This window comes from Macrotis lagotis, chromosome X, assembly GCF_037893015.1.
Source record: "Macrotis lagotis isolate mMagLag1 chromosome X, bilby.v1.9.chrom.fasta, whole genome shotgun sequence".
NCBI classification, from domain to species: Eukaryota; Metazoa; Chordata; class Mammalia; order Peramelemorphia; family Peramelidae; genus Macrotis; species Macrotis lagotis.
Genome location: NC_133666.1, coordinates 526,741,110 through 526,761,376, shown reverse-complemented (window position 1 = coordinate 526,761,376; position 20,267 = coordinate 526,741,110). Strand labels below are relative to the sequence as shown.

At 35.5% G+C, this 20,267-nt stretch overlaps 1 protein-coding gene and 1 pseudogene across 1 annotated transcript in view; one reads left to right on the top strand and one right to left on the bottom strand.

Annotated features, from left to right (window-relative positions):
- LOC141496847 (aspartate aminotransferase, mitochondrial-like) overlaps positions 1-15,156 on the bottom strand; it is a 139,675-nt pseudogene extending 124,519 nt beyond the window's left edge.
- BMP6 (bone morphogenetic protein 6) overlaps positions 1-20,267 on the top strand; it is a 245,037-nt gene that overhangs the window by 145,820 nt on the left and 78,950 nt on the right. The window contains 1 exon segment of the mRNA XM_074208181.1: positions 15,413-15,605. Coding sequence (XP_074064282.1) covers positions 15,413-15,605 — 193 coding nt within the window.

Below are 20,267 nucleotides of genomic sequence, written 5' to 3'. Positions count from 1 at the left end.
AAAATATAGATGGCATATTTGTTTTTTTTTTGTTATTGTTTTTTAGGTTTTTGCAAGGCAAATGGGGTTAAGTGGCTTGCCCAAGGCCACACAGCTAGGTAATTATTAAGTGTCTGAGACCGGATTTGAACCCAGGTACTCCTGACTCCAAGACCGGTGCTTTATCCACTGTGCCACCTAGCCACCCCCAATGGCATATTTGTCAAATTTATAGTTGACCAAAAGTTAGATAAGGAAGGTAAAATATTATAAGACAGATTCAGGGTCTAAAGAGATCTCAGTGGTTTGGTCATATATGTGATGAAGAAATGCAATAGTATTAAAGGTCAAGTTATATCTCAGTTAAAAATGTCAACTTAAGAAATAATAGGGGTATGGCTGAACCAAAGTTAATCTGCCAAAAAAAAACTGGGGGTCGTAGTGGACTACAATCTTATTGTGAATATTATGAATCAGTGTCAATGATAAAGCAGCTAAAAAGGCTAATGCAATCTTAGCAGTTAGGAGAATCATAGGACTTGAATAGTAATTGTTCCTCTGTACTTTGCCTTTGTTACATCTGGAACACATTCTGTCCTGACATGGACAGAATTTTTAAAAAATCTTATTAGACTTGAACCTCTCTGTTTAGTTAAACTGGGTCATCAAGTAGCAGACAAACTTTTTTGGTTGGGATTGCATTTGAAGTCTTTTCAAACAGGACTTTTTCGTGAAACTTGTTGATGTCACTTTTGCAATGTGATAATTAGAATTAAACACATGATTCCATATGTGATCTATTTGAGAATTTAAAAGGACTAGCTTTTTTCTAGTCTGTCCACCATAGTTCTGGCAATGGTACCCAATGATTACATGAGCTTTGGGGGTATTCATATCATGCCATCAATTCATGTTATTCTTACATGCAACTAACGCCTCCTATTTCTTTTTCGTATGAACTGGCATCTTACAATGCCAACCCTATCTTTGGCTTCTGTAATTTATTACTGAAACAAAATGTAAGATTTGACACTTATACCTATTACTTTCTTTTTCTCAGATTTGTCCCATTAGTACAGTCTATTGAGATCTTATTGGGATTTTTCCTGCTGCATATCACTCATCTGACACTCCTGGGCTTCATATTTATTTATATTTTTCTTATCTCTTTTATATTATGAGCTAATTGAGTACAGGGATTGAGTATTCCCCATAGGGATTTGCATAGGGAAGCTAAAAAAATTTTTTTAGGATTAGCTAAATTTAAGGGATACTAAGTAAAATGTTTGTGAAATGTATCAATGAAATTTTAAGTATGCAGGAATTGATTTTCTAAACTTTGGTTCCTAGAAATCTTTCCCAGCCCTCCTTAATCTTGTTGCCTTCTTTCTGGGATGATCTCTGATTTAATTTGTATATTTTTGCTTGTACAGAGTTGTTTGTATTCTGTCCGTCATTAGGTTGAGAACTTCTTGAGAACTGCTACTGATTGTGTTTTTATTTTCATTTTTGCCTTTCTTTGTATTCTCATTGCTTAGTACAGTGTCTGGCAAAGAGAGTAGGTGCTTAATAAATGCCTCTTGACATATTAGTCTTTCTTCTAGCCTCTTCATTGTCCCTTCTCTCTTTCATTGAGAGAAGGGAAGAGCTCAAATTCAAATCAGGCAGTTAAATTCTCGCTAGTAGTTTTAGGGGGAAAAAGTTAATAAGGAAAAGTTTGAAGTTCAAACAGAGTTTCAGATTACTTATGAATGTCATTTATTTATTTGGCTTCTAGCTGATTTTAGGATATTTAATTGAAAGTTAACTGGATCTTGCTCTGGGCCATGAGGAGAGTGGTATCAGGAACTTGTTTGACATTTAGAATAAGAAGCAATCTGTAGGAGTCATAGCACCTCCTTTCTTCTCCCCTTCTTTGTGTTTAGTTTATTTCCATCTTGCTTCTGTTATTTCCCTAACACTGAGTGTGTAACTCCCCACTGTACCATCTTTCACCAGAGCGCAGCCTGAAACTGTTGTTTAGCTGACCTATTTCTATTGGGTTTTATTTTCAGTCTCTGCATGTGAAAAAAATCCTTCTTCTATCCCTGACCCCATCCTGCCCTAGTTCTCATAGTCCTGTGTTCTGCTATCCCCTCTTCCTCCTCTTACATCACTTGTGTTCTATCTAATCCCATGCTGTCTCCTTTTTCTTGTCACCTTTGAAAAACATTTCTCTCTCTCTAAATGTTATCACAACTCTGGGAATGATAATACAAAATAACACTTCAAAAGTGCACACTACAAAGAGAATGGTGTATATTGTGAATGCCTGAATTATAAAAATCATGAATACCAAAGTTCAGAAAGATTGGAGAATCGATGAAATCTCAGTCTTACATTATTTTCATGGAACCATTTAGTTTTATAGAACCCTAGGCAGCTTCAGTACTCATGTTTGAATTCAATTAATTTTTTAAAAAACTCTATATATGTACTATACCTTTTGTTTCCATTCTAGTGAATATGTCCAGCTTTCTCTGATAATAGAATTAATGTCAGCAGAATATTTTAAATGAGATAAATAGAATATTTATAGGAAAGATCATATAACATCATATGCACTACTCATTGCTGTGACCTATTCTAACAGTTTATCTTCCTTCTTTCCCCTGGTTTTCCTCCCTAACATACTAGTATGCATTCTTTGAGTGAGAATTTATAACATTCACCATTGCAAGGGTTCTATGAACAGGACTCAAACTTCTTTACTTTGACTTGTGATAGTCCTGTGATAATGTGTTTTGTTGAACAGGATTGTCTCATCCCTTGGCAGGTGAAAGTAATGGGAGAAGAAAAATACTTCTATCTTTTTTTAAAAGCCCTTTATAACTCCCAAAAGAACTTCACATGCATTATTTCATTGAAACCCATGAGAGTAGAAATCATTATCCCCATTCAACAGACTTTGAAACTGAAACACAGAGAGGTTAAGGATTTGTCCAAAATAGCAAAAATAAGGGCTGGAATTCAGACTTCCTCTCTCCTAGCCCATTCACAATAATGTAAAACTTGTTTGACTCTTCCTAGAACTTGTGAATTTTAGAATCCTTTCCAAGTATTTAAAGGATTTTCCATGCCACTTGTAGGTAGGATGAATTGGCATCATTTTCAATGTTTTGTTGAAGAAACTAAAAGATGAAATGTTGAAAGAGGAAAAAGTGGGATCAGCCAGAGATCTAAAGACTGCATCTAAGATACCAACAACTGAGTTGCTGCACACCTATATTACTCACTCTCTTAATTATAACTTTCTCACATACACATCCATCCTTTTATTTTTTCCTTTAATTGACATTATTCTCAGAAATGCTATATCATTATTTTAAAACTAACCAAATAAAAGTATTTTTAAATGTCAGTGAATTAGAAATAAATCTTTTCCCCCATATTAAAGTTCATAGTATTCCACGTGTAGATTATGTATCATAGAAAGAATAACATGGCCTCTTGAAATTACTAAATCAAAGCTAAGAAAAGATTATCTCTTGTAGGAACTTTCATAGCATCTTAGAGTTGAAAGGACACAAAGAAAATATCTTTTTGTTCAGCAACATTGAAAACAATTATCTGCTCTTCAGTATAAGATAAAGTCATTCAACTTCTAGTTCAAGATTTCCAATGATAGGAAATCTACACTTAAGGAAGCAGCATAATCCATTTTTGTACCATTTTAATTTTTTAAATGTTTTTCCTATAGTGAGCTGAAATCTGCTTCCCTAGAGTTTTGAAAAATCTAAACAAAAGGGTTTCAAACTGAAAAAGGAGGAAGAAGGAGAAAATTACCTATGTGTATTTACCAAATTAGATATCTTAGTGAAGCAGCATGGTATAGGGTAGATAGAGTACCAGAAGCAAAGCCAGGAAATCCCCAGTTCCAATTTGGATTTATTTACTTAACTGACCCTGCCAAGTTACTTAATCTTTAAGTGGAAGCTTCATTGTGTTTTCAATTGTAAAATGAGGAGATTAATGATTTCTAAGGTCCCTTCCAGATCTAAGTCTTTGATCCCATTATCCTACTCATGATGTAGGAAAACTAGCTCTATCTGTCTCCTGGTTCACAGGAAACAAAATTCAAAAGTAAAACGCAGAACTTCAACCATCTGTACATAAATTCATAAAGTACAGATAACAAGCAATGTTAGAGAAGAGACAGATTATGGCATTGTCAGTCTTCACAGTGATTATGGGATTAGGATCCATGGCTCTAGAAAAGCATACCATCTTATTCAAAAGAAACTGGACAGGTAAAGGGGAGAGAAAAAGTAATGTAGTTGTATTATTATGTAGTTGTATTATTTATTTATGTAGTTGTATTATTTATTAAGAAGACATATTCTTATGAAGGAAATTTAAGAAACAAAGGGGAGAAACAGTAGAAAACATTTTAATGAAGAGAAATATAGGTAGAAACAGAAGTGATTTCAACTTTAAAGTATTCTAGAGTCCTTGGATTTAAGAAAATGAGTTTTAAAAGAATTAGATGAGCGAAGTATAATGAGAGAGCAGTTGGTCTGAAAAACAACTAGAGGTTTTGGTCATTACAATGTTAATATGAGTCAATAGTGTGATTATTATATTAAAAAAACTAATATAATCCTAGGCTAAATCTAGGGAGGCCCAGTGTCTACAATTAGAGAGGTAATAATCTATTATACTCAGTCTTTGTTAGACTGTATGTGGAATATCATGTTCATATTGATAAACTATCAGATCTTAATCTATATAATAAGGCAGTGATTATCAAAACAATCTGATACTGGCTAAGAAATATAAAGGTGGTAGAAGAGAATACATATATAATTACACTTGCAAATGACTATAATAACGTTGTATTTGACAAGTATCAAATGTTAAGTTTTGGAGATTAGAATTCATTAGAATTCATTAATAGTAAAAATTATTGGAAAAGCTGGAAAGCAGTTTGGCAAAAATTGGGTATAGACTAATATCTTATACCATTTATCAAGATGAGGTCAAAATGCATAAATGACCTAGATATGAATATAAATATTATAAGAAAAATTTAAAAATATGAAACATATGTCAGATTTATGGATAGGTGAATAATTTATTGATAAACAAAAGAAAACAATCTAATATTAAATTTAAAAAGATGTTTGCACAAATACAACAACCAAGGCAGCTAGGTGGCACAGTGGATAGAACACCAGCTCTGGAGTCAGGAGGATCTGAGTTCAAACTTAATTTACTCAAACAATTTACTTAGCTGTGTGATCTTGGGCAAGTCATTTAACCCCATTGCCTTAAATAAAATTAAACAAACAAACAGCAACAAATACAACAACCAAAATCAGAAGTAAAACAGATAATGGGGGGGGGGAGAAATTACATAAACAAAGCTAAAGAACATTCAGAGGATGATTTTTTTTTTTTACATTTTTTGCAAGACATGGGTTAAGTGGCTTGCCCAAGGCTACACAGCAAAGTAATTATTAACTGTCTGAGGCTGGATTTGAACTCAGGTACTTCTGACTTCAGGGTCCATGCTCTATCCACTGCACCACCTAGCCGCCCTCAGAGGATGATTTTTGATGTGCAGAAGGATTTTGAAATCATGCCATGTGATGATCAGTTGAATGACTGAATGAATAAAGCATTTATTAAGAGTTTAATATGTGCAAAACCTGTCCTAAGGGCTGGGGGGACATGCATAAAAAAAAACACTCCCTGATCTCAAGGAGTTCACATTTTAGTGGAGGGGGGAACACATATGGAAAGTATTAGCTATAAATTAGTTGGAGAAGTCCCATGAGCTTTAGGATTCAGTAACAGCAGATAACAATTCTTTTTTAATGTCATTATTTAATATTCTTATTACTAGGGCTCATCTAGAGTCCTGGTCTATCCTTACCAGGGTTTGAGGGGAGATCATGGTCACAGTAGTGGTAGTGGTTTGATTTATCTGTTACAAGTTGCTTCTTATTCTTCAGGATGCCTTCCTTGATGCTTCACCAAAACTAGCTTGTTTTCATTACGTGTGGCAGCTGGTTGTCAGTTGATGAGGATGGGCAACCATTCTTTCAAAGGAGTTTCTTCCCCCATATAATGTCTATGAGAGCTGGACTAGAAGCAACTGTAGTGGTTTGAGCAGTATTTCTGTTCCCAGAGCTATTGTGCTTATCTCCTCAGTGGTAACAGTTAACTAGGAGTTTTTGCTGGTGGCAATAAGAAGAGTAGCCACCCTTACTAAAAAAAAAATTCTCTTTAATGATGGTTGAGAGGGCTGGATATTTTCCTCTATTTTTTCCTTTCTTTCCAATGGAAGAAACTATGATATTTATTATGAAAAGGAGAAAACTTGGAGGAGTGTGATAACCATCATTAATTGTTAGAGGAGTTTTTATATGAAGGGGGAATTTAACTTACTCAGCTTTTCCAAGGAGGGTAGAACCAAAAACAATGTTAGAGAATTGCAAAGACACAGATTTAAGTTTAATGCAAAGATAAACTAATCACTAACAGGATCCAAAAGTGAAAGGACAATCTTCAAAAGGTATGAGCTCCTCCACTGTTAAGACCACTTGTCAGGAGTGTTGTTAAGAGTTATACTTAATGGTCTCTAAGAATCTGAAGCTTCAGTGCTTACATTCATCCTAGGGAGATGCTATATTCCTGGAAAACACAAGAAAGTAATCCAGTGGAGAACTGTTTCCTGGTGTGAAAGCTTGCCAAGCCTTTTTAAGTCTTCTCAAGATTAATTTAAAGAACAGTTGAGATTTAAGAGTAAATTTTCTTGTTAGTATGAAGCTTTGATACAATAGTGAGGGGGAGGAGGGAGGTAGATTTTAAATTAATGACTAAAACAAGTTTGAAGGATTATCTGTTTGTATTTATGTGTATTTTCCATGTCACCCATGTAGAATTGTGAGTTCTCTCTGTTTTCTCTGTCTGACAGTAACAGAAAAAAGAAAGGAAAAGTCCCAAATGTCAGCAAATCAAAATGTAATATACAAACTGTAACCAAATGTGCACCTGTCAAAATGGCCACCTACCTTGAGGATACAGGGAAAGAGAAGTCAGTGAAACCATCCCATGGAGTAAATGAAGATTCCATGCCTTCTCTCCTATTAGAAGCAGTGGTATAGTGGAGAGCACATTATAATTGGAAACTGTAATGATCTAGACTTGAAATCTGCCTCTAATTTTTATTAGCTATGTGATCATAGACAGCATGTCTCCTTACCCCTCTATGAATTGTTTATCTATAAAATGGGCCTTGTACACCTAGAGTACCTGTCTCATGGGGTTGTGAGGCTCTAATGAAAAGTGTTTTTCCCAATTTTAAAATGTGGCATAAATTCCAGCTATTATTATTTGAGGCAGTAGCTTTTTCTTTTCTAACATTTGGTCCAAGGATTCCCCAGAGATCCTTCAAGACTTGGTGGTGCCCCTTCTGTGAAACAGACATCCCACTCCCTTCTTATCCTCTTCTTCTTTTTTCACCTGTGTTTTATGAACTGTGACTCTGTCCTTTATTTAATCTCAGTGTCACTGTAGTATGTGCCCAAAAGTGCAGCCAAATGATTTGTGTCCCCTGTGAAGCTAAAGCCAGTGGTAAATATCTTCTGTTACATTCCATGCATCTTCCTACATTTATTTGATGTTGTCTTGAAAGTCTGTTAAAAAAAAAAGACTTATTTTCCAATGGCATTAATCTCAGAGTCAAGGACCTGAAAGACTAAGGATCTGGTGGTGACTTGGGGAGAGAGAGAGGTAAATGAGGTTGAAGAAACCACCCACCATACCTCTACACCCTGCTTCAGGGAACACTCAGTATTAGGTGAGTGATTTAGTCTGAACTTAATCTACAGGCAAATCAGTAACTGAACACTTAGATACTTACTCCATTATGTACTGAGGAAAATAAAGTGAATCACTGAAGAAAAGTATGTGCTATGCCAATAATGAAGAATAATGTTTCAAATCAGAGGAGGAAGAGAGAGTAATTAAGAAATCTTTGATCATTTTTCTTTTTCATTTTTTCTTTCTGTACACCCTTAGCCACTCACCTATCCCCATACTTGGATAAGAATTTTTTCCTCCAGCCCTGGTTTTCCTGTGCTTAATCCTATAGTGAAACCATCAGCTTTTATTTGACATGGAAATTACTGCAGAGCCACAAGTCCAGTGTGATTATTTAATAGAAGGTTCCAGAAAGTGGGGAAGGGAAGCTGTAAGGATAGATGCTTCCAGTTTAATAAAAATGTAGGGTGTGGGGTTTTTTTTTGGCTTGTTTGTTAATTAATAGAAACTAAATGAAAATATAAACATATGTATCTCACAAGTTCATCACCCTTGAATGTTTCTCATCTTTCAGAGTTGCCAACTTTTCAAATTTGCCAACTTTTGACTTACTGTTCTTCAGGTCAGACAAATATGTTTGGCAGATTAGAATTAATTGATTTTAGAAAAGATTGATTAAAGAATTATATGCAGTCCAGAAAGGGATCAGTACTTTCCCTCATTGAATTTTGAATATTATATGCAAAGCATTTTTGTGATTATTTGGGGAGAAAAATCCAAGATAGGAGTAAAAACCTGATTTCCAAAATTAGGTATACATTAGTATTATTTTTCCATATCATAGATCCAAATAAACACTCTGAGTGAATTTATTTGAACTGCAGAAACATTGGCAATTGAAATAAATACCTAAAATGTAGGAGTCCCAAATACAAGACTGAACACAAAAAGCACAATAACAGCCCAAGTGGTCTCAGCAGGACTTGATGTTCCATACAGGGAGAGGTGTAGGATGAGAATGGCCCCAAGGGTTGGCTTTCTTTTCTACTCCAGGAATGAGACCTATCTCAATGCTTGCTGAAAGAAAGGGTTGCCATTTTTCTCCTTGGTTTATCTGTGCTTAAACCACCCTCCTGCACAAATGTTATTCCTGAGGCTGTTCATTAGTTCACTTTCTTATTATAACTAATATAGGCATACAATATAACTCTATAGCCCATGTCTATTGTGGCTTACTGCCACTATCCTTCATTTGATAGAGATGCATTCAGGAATCCTCTTCTGTAAATTTTCCTGGCCAATATGGCAAGGGTCTTAAGAACAGTTGTTTTCTCCAGGTCCAGACTTGTTCTAGCCATTGGCAGGAATACATCCGTTTTTCTTCTTCTATCACCACTGGGTTATAGTTTTGTCAAGGATGGGAAGTTCTGTATACAGATGCCTCAGATTAGAAATTAGTATTGGCTTTCACTTCTCAGTGGTCAGGCCAACCTGAACCAATTCACAGTTAGGAGAGGTTGGAAGGAGGCATGAGAAACAACTCTCCACATCTCCCTGTGCTTGGCACGCCTAGTCTTTGCCGTGAATAATAGGTCATCTAATGCTGTGTAATTAGATAGGAGGATGAATCCCAAGTAATCCTGGGAACTGCACAGGGAATTGGCCTCTGTGAGTTACTTTTAGCTTTCAAAACTTGAATTTTTAGTTGAAACTGAATATTTTCCTTGTCCTGGTCAAAAGTCCACTGTGGAGAAATACTGGAATTTATTATTTTTCAAGCTGCCACCCAAACTGAAAAATACTGCCCAATGTAGCCAACTCAGTTATTCAGGACCTGATTATCCAGTTTGTGTATTATTCATGTCTACTGTTTCCTGCTTCCTTCTTTCTCTTTTGAGTCCTTTCTTGGCTATCTTCTCATAAAAGTGACAGTAGGAAAATTAATTTTAGTCTAACTTCTTCTACTTTGAAAGATTGAAAGTCAGTCTTTTAGTATTAGAAGGTGACTCAGAGATTATTTAGTTCATTTTATAAGACCAGAGAGGTGAGGGACTTGCTCAAGGTCATATAAGATGTTAATATTGGATCTGGACTAGAACTCAGGATTTCTGACTCTTCCTCTAATACTCTATTTGCTTCCAGTAAGTGTTTTGATGAGAAACATTTGGAGATTTTAACACAATGGGGTTCAGGAGATTTTTCAGTGTCTTTCAATTATCTTTTAAAACTTCACTTGCAGGGACAAAGAAGGGAATAACTATGGTCATAGCAAGTGTGGTCTGAGGCTGTTGACTTGAACAAATGGCCAGAGGATGGCTATCTCCTTGTGGTTTCTATGACTCTCTTCACTATTACTACTAATCTTAATACTATCTCTACTGCTAGATCCTATCTTAGAGCTGGTTAATAGGTGAAACAAGGGTGTGTGTGTGTGTGTGTGTGTGAGAGAGAGAGAGAGAGAGAGAGAGAGAGAGAGAGAGAGAGAGAGAGAGAGAGAGAGAGAAGATTGTTGCTCAAGGGTGGGCCTACAGATCCTTTTAGGGAAAATAAGTACAAAAGATTCCTAACCTTTCAAGAAGTGACTTTGTTTAAAAAAGAAACATTATTGTTTTTCAATTCCTGCTTGGAACTTGTTTCTGACAGTAAGATTTGCCTCCTTGAATGGAGCTCTGTTCTCTCTTATCATTTCTATCTCCAAACTTCTTTTTATTTATGACTAGGCTGCATTAGTGCTTCTTCAGTTCAGGGGATCTTTACCTGTTTTGTATCATGGACTCCTTTGGTAATCTGATGAAGACTTTGGACCTTTTCATAGACATGAAGATCAAATAGACTGAATTATAATCATCAGAATATTAAAAACAAAAACACAGAACTTAGATTATAAAAGCTGTAGTTATTTTGCTAAATTGAATTGTAGAGAAAAAGTATAGTGTTTGGTTATCCTGAGCCTCTTTCTGTGACATATTATATGGGTGGTATAAAAATGGGAATTCCTTAGTAGCTAGAAAAATCATTGTCAAGGATAGAAGGAATTCTTTCTGAATTAGATTATAATTACATAGTTCATCTGTATTTGTATTCTTAATAAAGGCCTTGATAAATTGCCATAGCTTAAATTGTTTTTTTCCTAATTTTTACCTTTTTTCCAATATTGTTTCATAGGCAAAGCAATAAGCAAATTGATATTTTTGAACCAGTAGTACTGAAACTTCTTTCTGTTCAATAAATATATTCTATTTATTATTCCCCCAGATTAAAACATGTTGAATAATTGTTTTTAATGGAACTGAAATTTCATTGGTATATAGGGAACCCCTGATGAGGATACTATTTGTACATCAGCAACTGCACTATAATCTGTAGTCTTGGAAAGTTGTTTGGAATTCTAAGAACTTAAATGATTTGCCTAAGGTCACAGAGTGAATACTGTACATATCGGCAGCTTGAACCCATGTCATCCTAGTGCCAAGCTTGCCTCTACTTCCATTCTAACCATACTGCCTCCCTTATTAGTTCAGAAAAAGTATAGGCATGGAATCAGGAGTCTGAGAAAGTAGTTGCCATTCTATACCACCAGGTGTTATCATTTCATAAAAAGTCATTTTTTGATGTCTTTTTTCACAACCTTCAAACTGAGAAATATTTTTTCCTATCTATCTTAAGACAATGTAAGATAATATATAACTAATGGTACTAAGGCTAGTGAAGCATTATATATATATATATATATATATATATATATATATATATATATATATTTTCTCTCATTTAATTCTCAAAACAATCCTGAAAGGTAGGTGTTATTATTATCCCCATTATTATCCCCAGGCTAGAACGCTATCTACTTCACCCCCAGATGTCTGTTTATTTGTGGATAGATGCAGGTGCATGTTTAACAATTGGGCTCCCTTTAAAAAAAAGCTGCATACATACTTTCAAACTTAATCTGCATTATTAACACTTAAGTCTAGACATCTAATAAAACAATAAATCAAGCCCACTTTTGTAGTGATCCCTGATTTCTGGAGTTTAAGCACTCACAAAGAAAATTTAACAATTGATTTTCTCAAGCCAGTTAGATCTGGTACCAATATACATCTAGAGATATGTATGTATATGTACATATATATGTGATGATGCTTTAAGTTCTTTGGAATATAAACAGTCCATTAAAACAACAATAATGATAATAATGAAAAAATCACATTTACATACTCATAGCACTTTAACAAAAAAGTTTTTTTATAACATTTATGAAATAAATTATTATTATTATTTTCCTCTTTAACAGTTGAAAGAATTGAAGTTCAGAGAAATAAAATACAAAACATCATATTGTTTTTATAGTATTACTAAATTTTGTTCACCCTAATTTTATAAGTATCTATAATTAGAAATTATTTAAATTAAGATGATTAATAACTATATCATTTTTGAGGGAAATACAGCCATATTTATGTTTTCAAATTATGAAGATTAAATCCATCACTTTTCTATAACAGGAAATACAGGGCTAGACCCTACAGAAGTAAATTGAATATCAAGGCTAAAAAATACTGTTCCTCTTCACTGAACACTTAGAAAGAAAGGGGAAGTTAGAGGAGCAGGTTGGTTTACCTGCATTGTATTCATATCACAGATTCCCTAATCTATAAATGTTAGTTCTCAGTGAACTCCTAAATAAAAGAAAACCACTGAGTCAAAACATAGTCTGAGAGAGGTCTTGTTGAGCAATGGCAGTCAAACTCACCATATATTGACCAACTGAGCAGTGCCAAAAGTTAGAAACTGCATTAAAACTAGTACAAAGCATGTACCATGGATGTTAACTGAGAGTATATCCATCTCAATTATTTGTATATTTAACTTCTATATATTTAACTGTTTAATTTCTAAAGAGGTCAGATTCATATTGCTTAAAGGAAAGATGCTAAAACATGTTTTAGGGGGACTTGACTTGCTTGCAGTCCAGATCCTCAAATCCACATACAGTCTATAGCATAGCTTCATTTATTTGCAGCATCATGAGGATATAGCAGGGTCAAATATTCTGTACAAATATAATTGTAGGCAAATGAGTGGAAGAGGAAGGGGAGGTTTCCAAGTGAACTTCAATGAGAAGGAAGTGATTCAGTGTCTGAGATGTTTGGGGAGGGCTAATAGGGACAGTACAGCTTTGAACAGAGGAAAATCTTTGGGAGGGCTGTTGAGATTACCATAGTGAAATGGAATGAAGAAATTCAGGAATAGGTAGATAAAGATTGATTCTCACAGTGAAGCAACCATCTTAGAAGCATAGTGGTTCTCAATGAACTCTGGAGAAGAGTAAACAGGAAAAGGAAAATAAAAAGTACAAGTATCTTAAAGGGGAAAAACCAGAAAATTGTGTCCTTGGTATAGGAAAAATGGGGAAACCATGCTGACCAAGGTCCAACTGAATCCTCAAATTGACTGTCTTGGGAATTGTCTCTTTTGCATTGAATCTTTCACCTTTGCCTTTCCATCTGTTGATGAATATTTATTTAGCAGAATTCTTCTTTAATGCTTTTTTATTTTTTTAATCCACAATTGTCTAATATTTTATAGATATAATTTTCTGATTCTCATAGTTTAGTCATACTTTTATATGGTGACATGTGGTTCAACAGTATGACAAGTTCTGAGCAACAGTTGGATTTTCCCCTACCTTTTTTTGCTTACTGACTGTCCAAGCCCCTTACTCTTTATTTAAAAGGATTTTTAAGGGGTCTTAGTTGTTGTTTTGTATTTATTTCTGCCCCTTTCTTTACTTGACCCTGATGATTATTGCCACTTATCAAAGGATTAAAGGATTCCTTTTCAGGAACTTAACTTTAGCTCTCACAGAAACACTCCAGCTACATCCTCAGCTGATAAAAAAAAATTAATAACAAAACTATATCATAGGTGTGATGGAATTGTTGGCTTTTTCTCCCTGGGTATATTAGAGGAATTAGATAATCATCACTTTTAAACAACAATAATAAATCAAACTTAAAAGGCATATCAGTTCCAAGGAAAAGTGATAGCTATGTGCTGATGTCCTTGGGTGAACCCTTCAGCAATATTGTTTTTCATGGGCCGTCACTAATTAGAAAAACTACTCTCATGTTGGTCTGAAAGTAATTTTTCCTTTAGTTAGTCTTCCCTGCCCTCTTATTTTGTTCTTTGCATGTGAAACTGAAACAGAATTCTTTCCCCTTCCCTCTTCCCAAGTATTTGAGGGTGAGGGAGCTAGAAAAAGAAAACAATTTAATTAAAAATATTTTTAATATATCATGATCATAATTCATTTAAATTCTACATTAAAGACCCTGTGTCTTTAAGGTTACTCAGATTTATTCTTTTTTTTATCATGTTGAGGTTTCAGGACCCTGAAAGTTATGAATGTTAGTCTAGATTTTATTCTCGTGGTGTGAGAGAAAAATGCAAGTTGTATGGAAGAGAGAGGGATATTGGAACAGGTGATAATTTGAAATCTCTCCCTACCAAATTCCAAGAAAATACTACCATAAAGGATTAATTTGGTGCTGAGATTTAGTTGTGGTTGCCATAAAGACTGAAACAAAGGGAACAACAGGGCAGATCTGTTTCTTACCACCAGTGACAACACCAACGATTTATTGTGGGAAATAAGCAGTCCTTTTTTACAAAGTTTGTTAGCTGAATGTCTGAACTTTGATATTTTTTTCTCCCATGAAAGGTTTCACATAGACCCCCAGAAAAGTCACTCCTGAAAAACTGCAGTTACAGGCAGTTCTCCATGATCTGTATTCAGAAGGGAAAGAGATGTAATAAATCCATTTTAAACCTCCTCTCTGGCAAAACTTTTTAAAAATTCATTTTAATTCAGTTCAGCAAACATGAATTAAGCACCTAATGTAAGATATTGAAGGAGGTGCTGTGAACATGAAGAAAAAATTGTTTTTGCTCTTAAGGATTTTATATTCTACTTAGATTTTTGAAACCTAAACTACTAAAAAAAGCAAAATTTGCTAATTGACAGGACAATAATAACAACAATGCTTAATATTTATGTGTCAACATAAGGTTTTCAAAGGGTTTTATGTATACTCTCTTATTTGATGCTCATAGCAAACCTGTGAAGTAGATTGTTTTTATCCCTATTTTTAGGGAGGAGGAAACTGGGGCTCATTCATTCATTTAATAACATTCATTAAGTGCCTGCATTATGCTAAGCACTCTGCTAAGTGCTGGGAATACAAACAGAAGCAAAAGATAGTCCTTGCCCTAAAGGAACTTACAGTCAAATGGCTCAGGTTTCACAGCCTTGTAAGTATATGAGGTAGGATTCAAACTTAGTTCTTCCTGACTGTAAGGCACCATTTCTCCTACTATATCACCTAGCTGCCTTAGTAAGATTCTGAGCCTTAAAGGATCTTTCACACTACTCTTTTTCTGCAAATACACCTGATCTCTGTGAAATGATTTGTCAGAGATATGAAGGGGAGAAGGAAATGTCCCCAGATAACTGACTGTGTGATGGAACCTCACAAAAATCAATTGATATGGTAAAACTTTGAGCTTCCCAAGTGCTGTTTAGTGAAGTAACAATGGCTGTCACTCTTGTTTAATCTTATAGTGGAATATGACAAGGAGTTTTCCCCTCGCCAACGCCATCACAAGGAATTCAAGTTCAACTTGTCCCAGATTCCTGAGGGAGAGGCTGTGACGGCTGCTGAGTTTCGAATCTACAAGGATTGTGTCATGGGAACCTTTAAAAACCAAACTTTTCTTATCAGCATTTATCAAGTCTTACAGGAGCACCAGCACAGGTATGAAGGTCCAAAGAGTCCCACGGGATGGGGTTTTCCCCAATTCCCATGCTCTCACTCTGTGGCTTTGAGTGTGTTTGTTGGAAGTGTAATTCTGGCTCAGGAGAAAAAAGTGTAGATGTGCTATTTATTCAGACTGGCAGAATAAAGGCAATTTGGATTTGTTGTAGCTGAGTGGGACACATTCCAAAGAGTGTCTGAATCCAACTGCCAGTCAGTCACCATTACCAAGCACACATCCTGAGGATGGGCGTCATGCTGAGATACTCAAGAATCAGAAGATGCAGTTTTCTACCTTGGATTCTAATGGGGGTGAGGGGGAGAGGAGATAGCATAAACACCAAAGCAAGTGCATACCCTTCAAGATGCTGTTAAAAATAAATCCAAACTAATGGAATATAAATGATGTCACATAAGAACTGAATTTAATTTTCCACATTAAAACAATGTACCAATCCAGAAAGTCATATATTCTAATACCAAAATGCTATTTACCTACATTCATCCTATGACCTGGAATGATGCCAGCCCCCTTTTAAAATCAGTTACTTTTAAATAATACCAATGCAATTATATATATATTCTTTGTTAGAGACCAGAAGAGAATTTGGAGTGATGGAAATAATGTTTAGTGATTATTTGGGTCCTCTCTATCTCTTTATGTGTCTGTCTGTCTGTCTCTCTCTCTCTCTTAAGTTACCTAAGGTCAGAGTATTGAAGTTCCTAATAAAAAAATTATATGATACAATATTAAATTTATCTACCTGAGGGGGAAGAAAACAACACAGCTGCTTAGAAGTATATTCTGGGGTCTATACCAGCAGATCTCAAACAAAACAGCCATAAAATAATTGGGAAAGTTGGAAGAGAGTCAAGAAAAAATATTCTGCTTGGATGCAATCCTAAATAGTGTTTCTTAGGAAAAGAAAACTTTCGTATATTTACATAGTATGACAATAAGTCAAGAGAGCTACGTTTGCATTTTCCCCATCATTATGACTATTTGCTTTGATGTATCCAGCCATGCAAACTGAATATTTCACAAAATGTACAGAATAATACAGCCTTTGCTTAATTAGCTAATGTATTTTGGAAATTTGTCTTTAATATTTGTCCCAAACTTGGGGGATACTGAAGAACAAGATGGTAAGTTTGCCAAAGAATCTTGGACCTTGGATCTTTCTGAGTATTTAGGGGGTTGTTTGGTAGTTCACGAAGACACTGAGTGTGAATAAAGAAACAAGGATATTATAGACTAACGTCAGCATCACTGACATTGGAATAAAAATGAAATAAATAACCTATTAGAGTGAAAAACTATTTAAATATCTGCTATGAATTTTCTGCCTTTTGTTTTATAACCATTCCTCCCTACCTCAGAGACACATTCAAGACACTTTCCAAGTCCCTTAGAATTCCCACAGTGTCTAAAGCTTAGACTTTTATGTGATTTTGCAAATGGCTTTGTTTCCTGCTACAAGTAATAAACTAATATATAATATTATGTAATAATAAACTAATTCACCAACTATTATGGCAAAAATAATAATTCAATTTAATTGAGCAAACTTCTGTTAATGTATTCTATGTATCAAATATTATGCTAGGTTCTAACAGTGATAGAAAACTTAAGAAAAGGTTTTTGCTATTTTTGGAGCCACCAGTTGTATAGGGAGATAGAACACAAAAATAAGTATAATACAAAAAGCTTCGGAACTCCAATGACCTATAATTTTATCAGTGTGGGTATTCTCTGAACTTATGCCTATCACAACTTCTCTTTAACTTCGTAGTTGTCTTTGAAAGTTGTTATTGAAGGGGTGGCTAGGTGGCGCAGTGGATAAAGCACCGGCCCTGGAGTCAGGAGTACCTGGGTTCAAATCTGGTCTCAGACACTTAGTAATTACCTAGCTGTGTGGCCTTGGGCAAGCCACTTAACCCCATTTGCCTTGCAAAAACCTAAAAAAAAAGTTGTTATTGAGATAAACAAAAACTTACCATCATGCAGAGAACCTGATGATGGTCTGCTCCAAATTTACATAGGTAGACTGTTGGACAGTAGAATTAAAGCTCATCAATCACTAGGCTCATTCTGTAAGCCATTTCCCTTTTGTTAAGACCTGCTAGAGATTGTACTTTGCTTGTATTAATGGTCTTTAAGAACCCAGAGTCATTGCTATATCATGATGAGGTATCAGAGAAGAAGGTTGGTTAACATTTATCAATGAGAGGTTGAATTCACCAAAATCAGAGAGGAGAACCAGGAACATTACCAAAGGCATCAGTCATACTTTCTCTCTAAGGCTACCTGTTGACATAGACCATTGAGTCTGGTCCTGACTACAAAATTGACTAAAATTGATAGGAGGATGAACAAGAGAAATAAGTGAAACCTCTTTAGAATAAAGCCAAGTAACTCTGTTGAGTTGTGTCTTTGGGTTACTTTATATTGTATTATGCATGTACTTTAGGATGGGCTACTGTAGGCATAGAGTACACCAAAGGCTTGGTTGTATATCTGTATCATAAGATTAATGATGTTGTGTCCTTGACAGTACCTTTTGAACTCTTCTTCGTTCTTCTGAATAGTCTTATGTTAGAAGTCAGGAGGTTATCCAGGGACAGCCGAAGCAGACACTAGCCTTCCTAGATCACTGTGAAATGGTTTATAACGTTGAGCCCTAGACATTTGCAATGGACCTAATTAGGATACTCTACAATCTTGGGAAATTGTAGGGGGAGGGGAATGTGAACTAGATTGAAAAATTCCTTTTATAAAAGAGACAATGTTTGCTGAGAGATTACTAGTGTTTAAATGATAATATTTGAATACACTCATAGGAAATGGAATGCTTCTGTATACATTAGCTATACAGAAGAAAAAGAGATGATTATTTACATACATAAATGAATCTCACTTAGTTTGAGAGCTATTTCAGAATAGTGTTCTCTCTATCTTAAATTACCTTGCAAACATAATTGATATATTTATGTAACTAAATGACTACATAGATTTTAGGAAGAAGTAGGGAAGCTTGAGATCAAGAGAAGGGAAAGCAGCAAAGAAGGCAAGCCCCAGAAGCTGGCAGGGACTGATTTCCCAGGTTTATTAATGTTAAGCATGATATAACTTGGGTTTAAAGTATGAATTTTCAATTCAGTTGAAAAAGCATTTCATAAATACCTACTATATGCCAGACCCTGTGCTACATTCTAGAAGGTAGTCCCTCCTGGAAAGTGGGGGAAGACAGGACACATGGGAGTACCCAGCATAGGGGCATCTTGTTCCATGGAGTTCAACCTTAGCAAAGCAGCAGATGGAAAGTGGAAAGTGAGCTGTACATTCTAATCTAGCCCTCTTTGAAAGTAAGCTATGGGACAGTTTAGTCCTCTACCTTCCAGTTCCTCAATCAGAGGGTTGCATAGACTGAGGGAGCTGGGGCATTGCTGAGTAACCAAAGTTAAATGAAACAGTATATGGAGGAGATTTCAAGGTATGGAGACCCTGATCATTTGGTCAAAAAGTATAAATGGTCCAATGGTCAAAACAGATAAGGAGATTTTTGGAGAATAGATAAAGAGGCCTTTTAAGAGGGAGAGAGCTAGATATAGGTCAGTTGGTAAGTTGGAGGTAAGTTGGAAACTTGGTTCCTCAATGTGTGGCCCAACTGGGCTGCCCTGTTGATTTGCTCAAGGGGCAAGCCACTCTATCCCAACCACTAATTGACATCTGGGCAATGTACTTCTGTTGGATTAGTCTTGTGGATGTGGGTCCATGAAGTGCCTCACAACTCCAACATTACAATAGGATTTTAAAGTGTGTTGAAAGGGAATATAAAATTTCAAGATTTATTTGGAATGTCAAGGTAGGTTACAACTGAACATCTTCTTTGGGGCCAACAGGTTAGATTGAGTCTTTGAGTCTGAAGATAAACCTTCAGTGAGCTAAAACCTTTAAGTTCAGATTCATGAGACACCATGAGAAAAGAGGGTACGGAATATTTAAGCATATTCTACTTAGCTTAGGAAGTAGTGAGAATGACTGAAATAGTCCTTAGCATAAGTCACCAAGACTCCCTCCACTTTGGTCTTGGCTTGTAGTCTTTTCAAGTTGAAGAATTTGCCATCAGTGCAGTAGCTGACCTTGAGGACATGTTCATCCTCAGCATTTAATAACATGACTGAAAACATAATGGGATCATTATGTTTCATTCCTTGTTTTATTCCATGGGTGATGGGGAAATCTCAAGAGCATCAGCCATCATTCAGAACCTGGGCAAACATGCCATTATGAAATTGACATACAATACTGATGAACTTCCTTGGTAACCAAATTTTGACATAATTTTCCAAAAACCCTCATGATTGATGACATCAGAGTCCTTGGTCAGATCTACAAGTGTTGTATACGGACTTTTTTTCTGTTCCTGGTATTTATTTTTCCTGGAGTTGTCAGGCAGTAAACAAAATGTCGACGGTTCCTTGACTCTTTTTTTTTTTTTAGTTTTTGTAAGGCAAATGGGGTTAAGTGGCTTGCCCAAGGCCACACAGCTAGGTAATTATTAAGTGTCTGAGACTGGATTTGAACCCAGGTACTCCTGACTCCAGGGCCGGTGCTTTATCCACTGCGCCACCTAGCCGCCCCCTCCTTGAGTCTTTCTG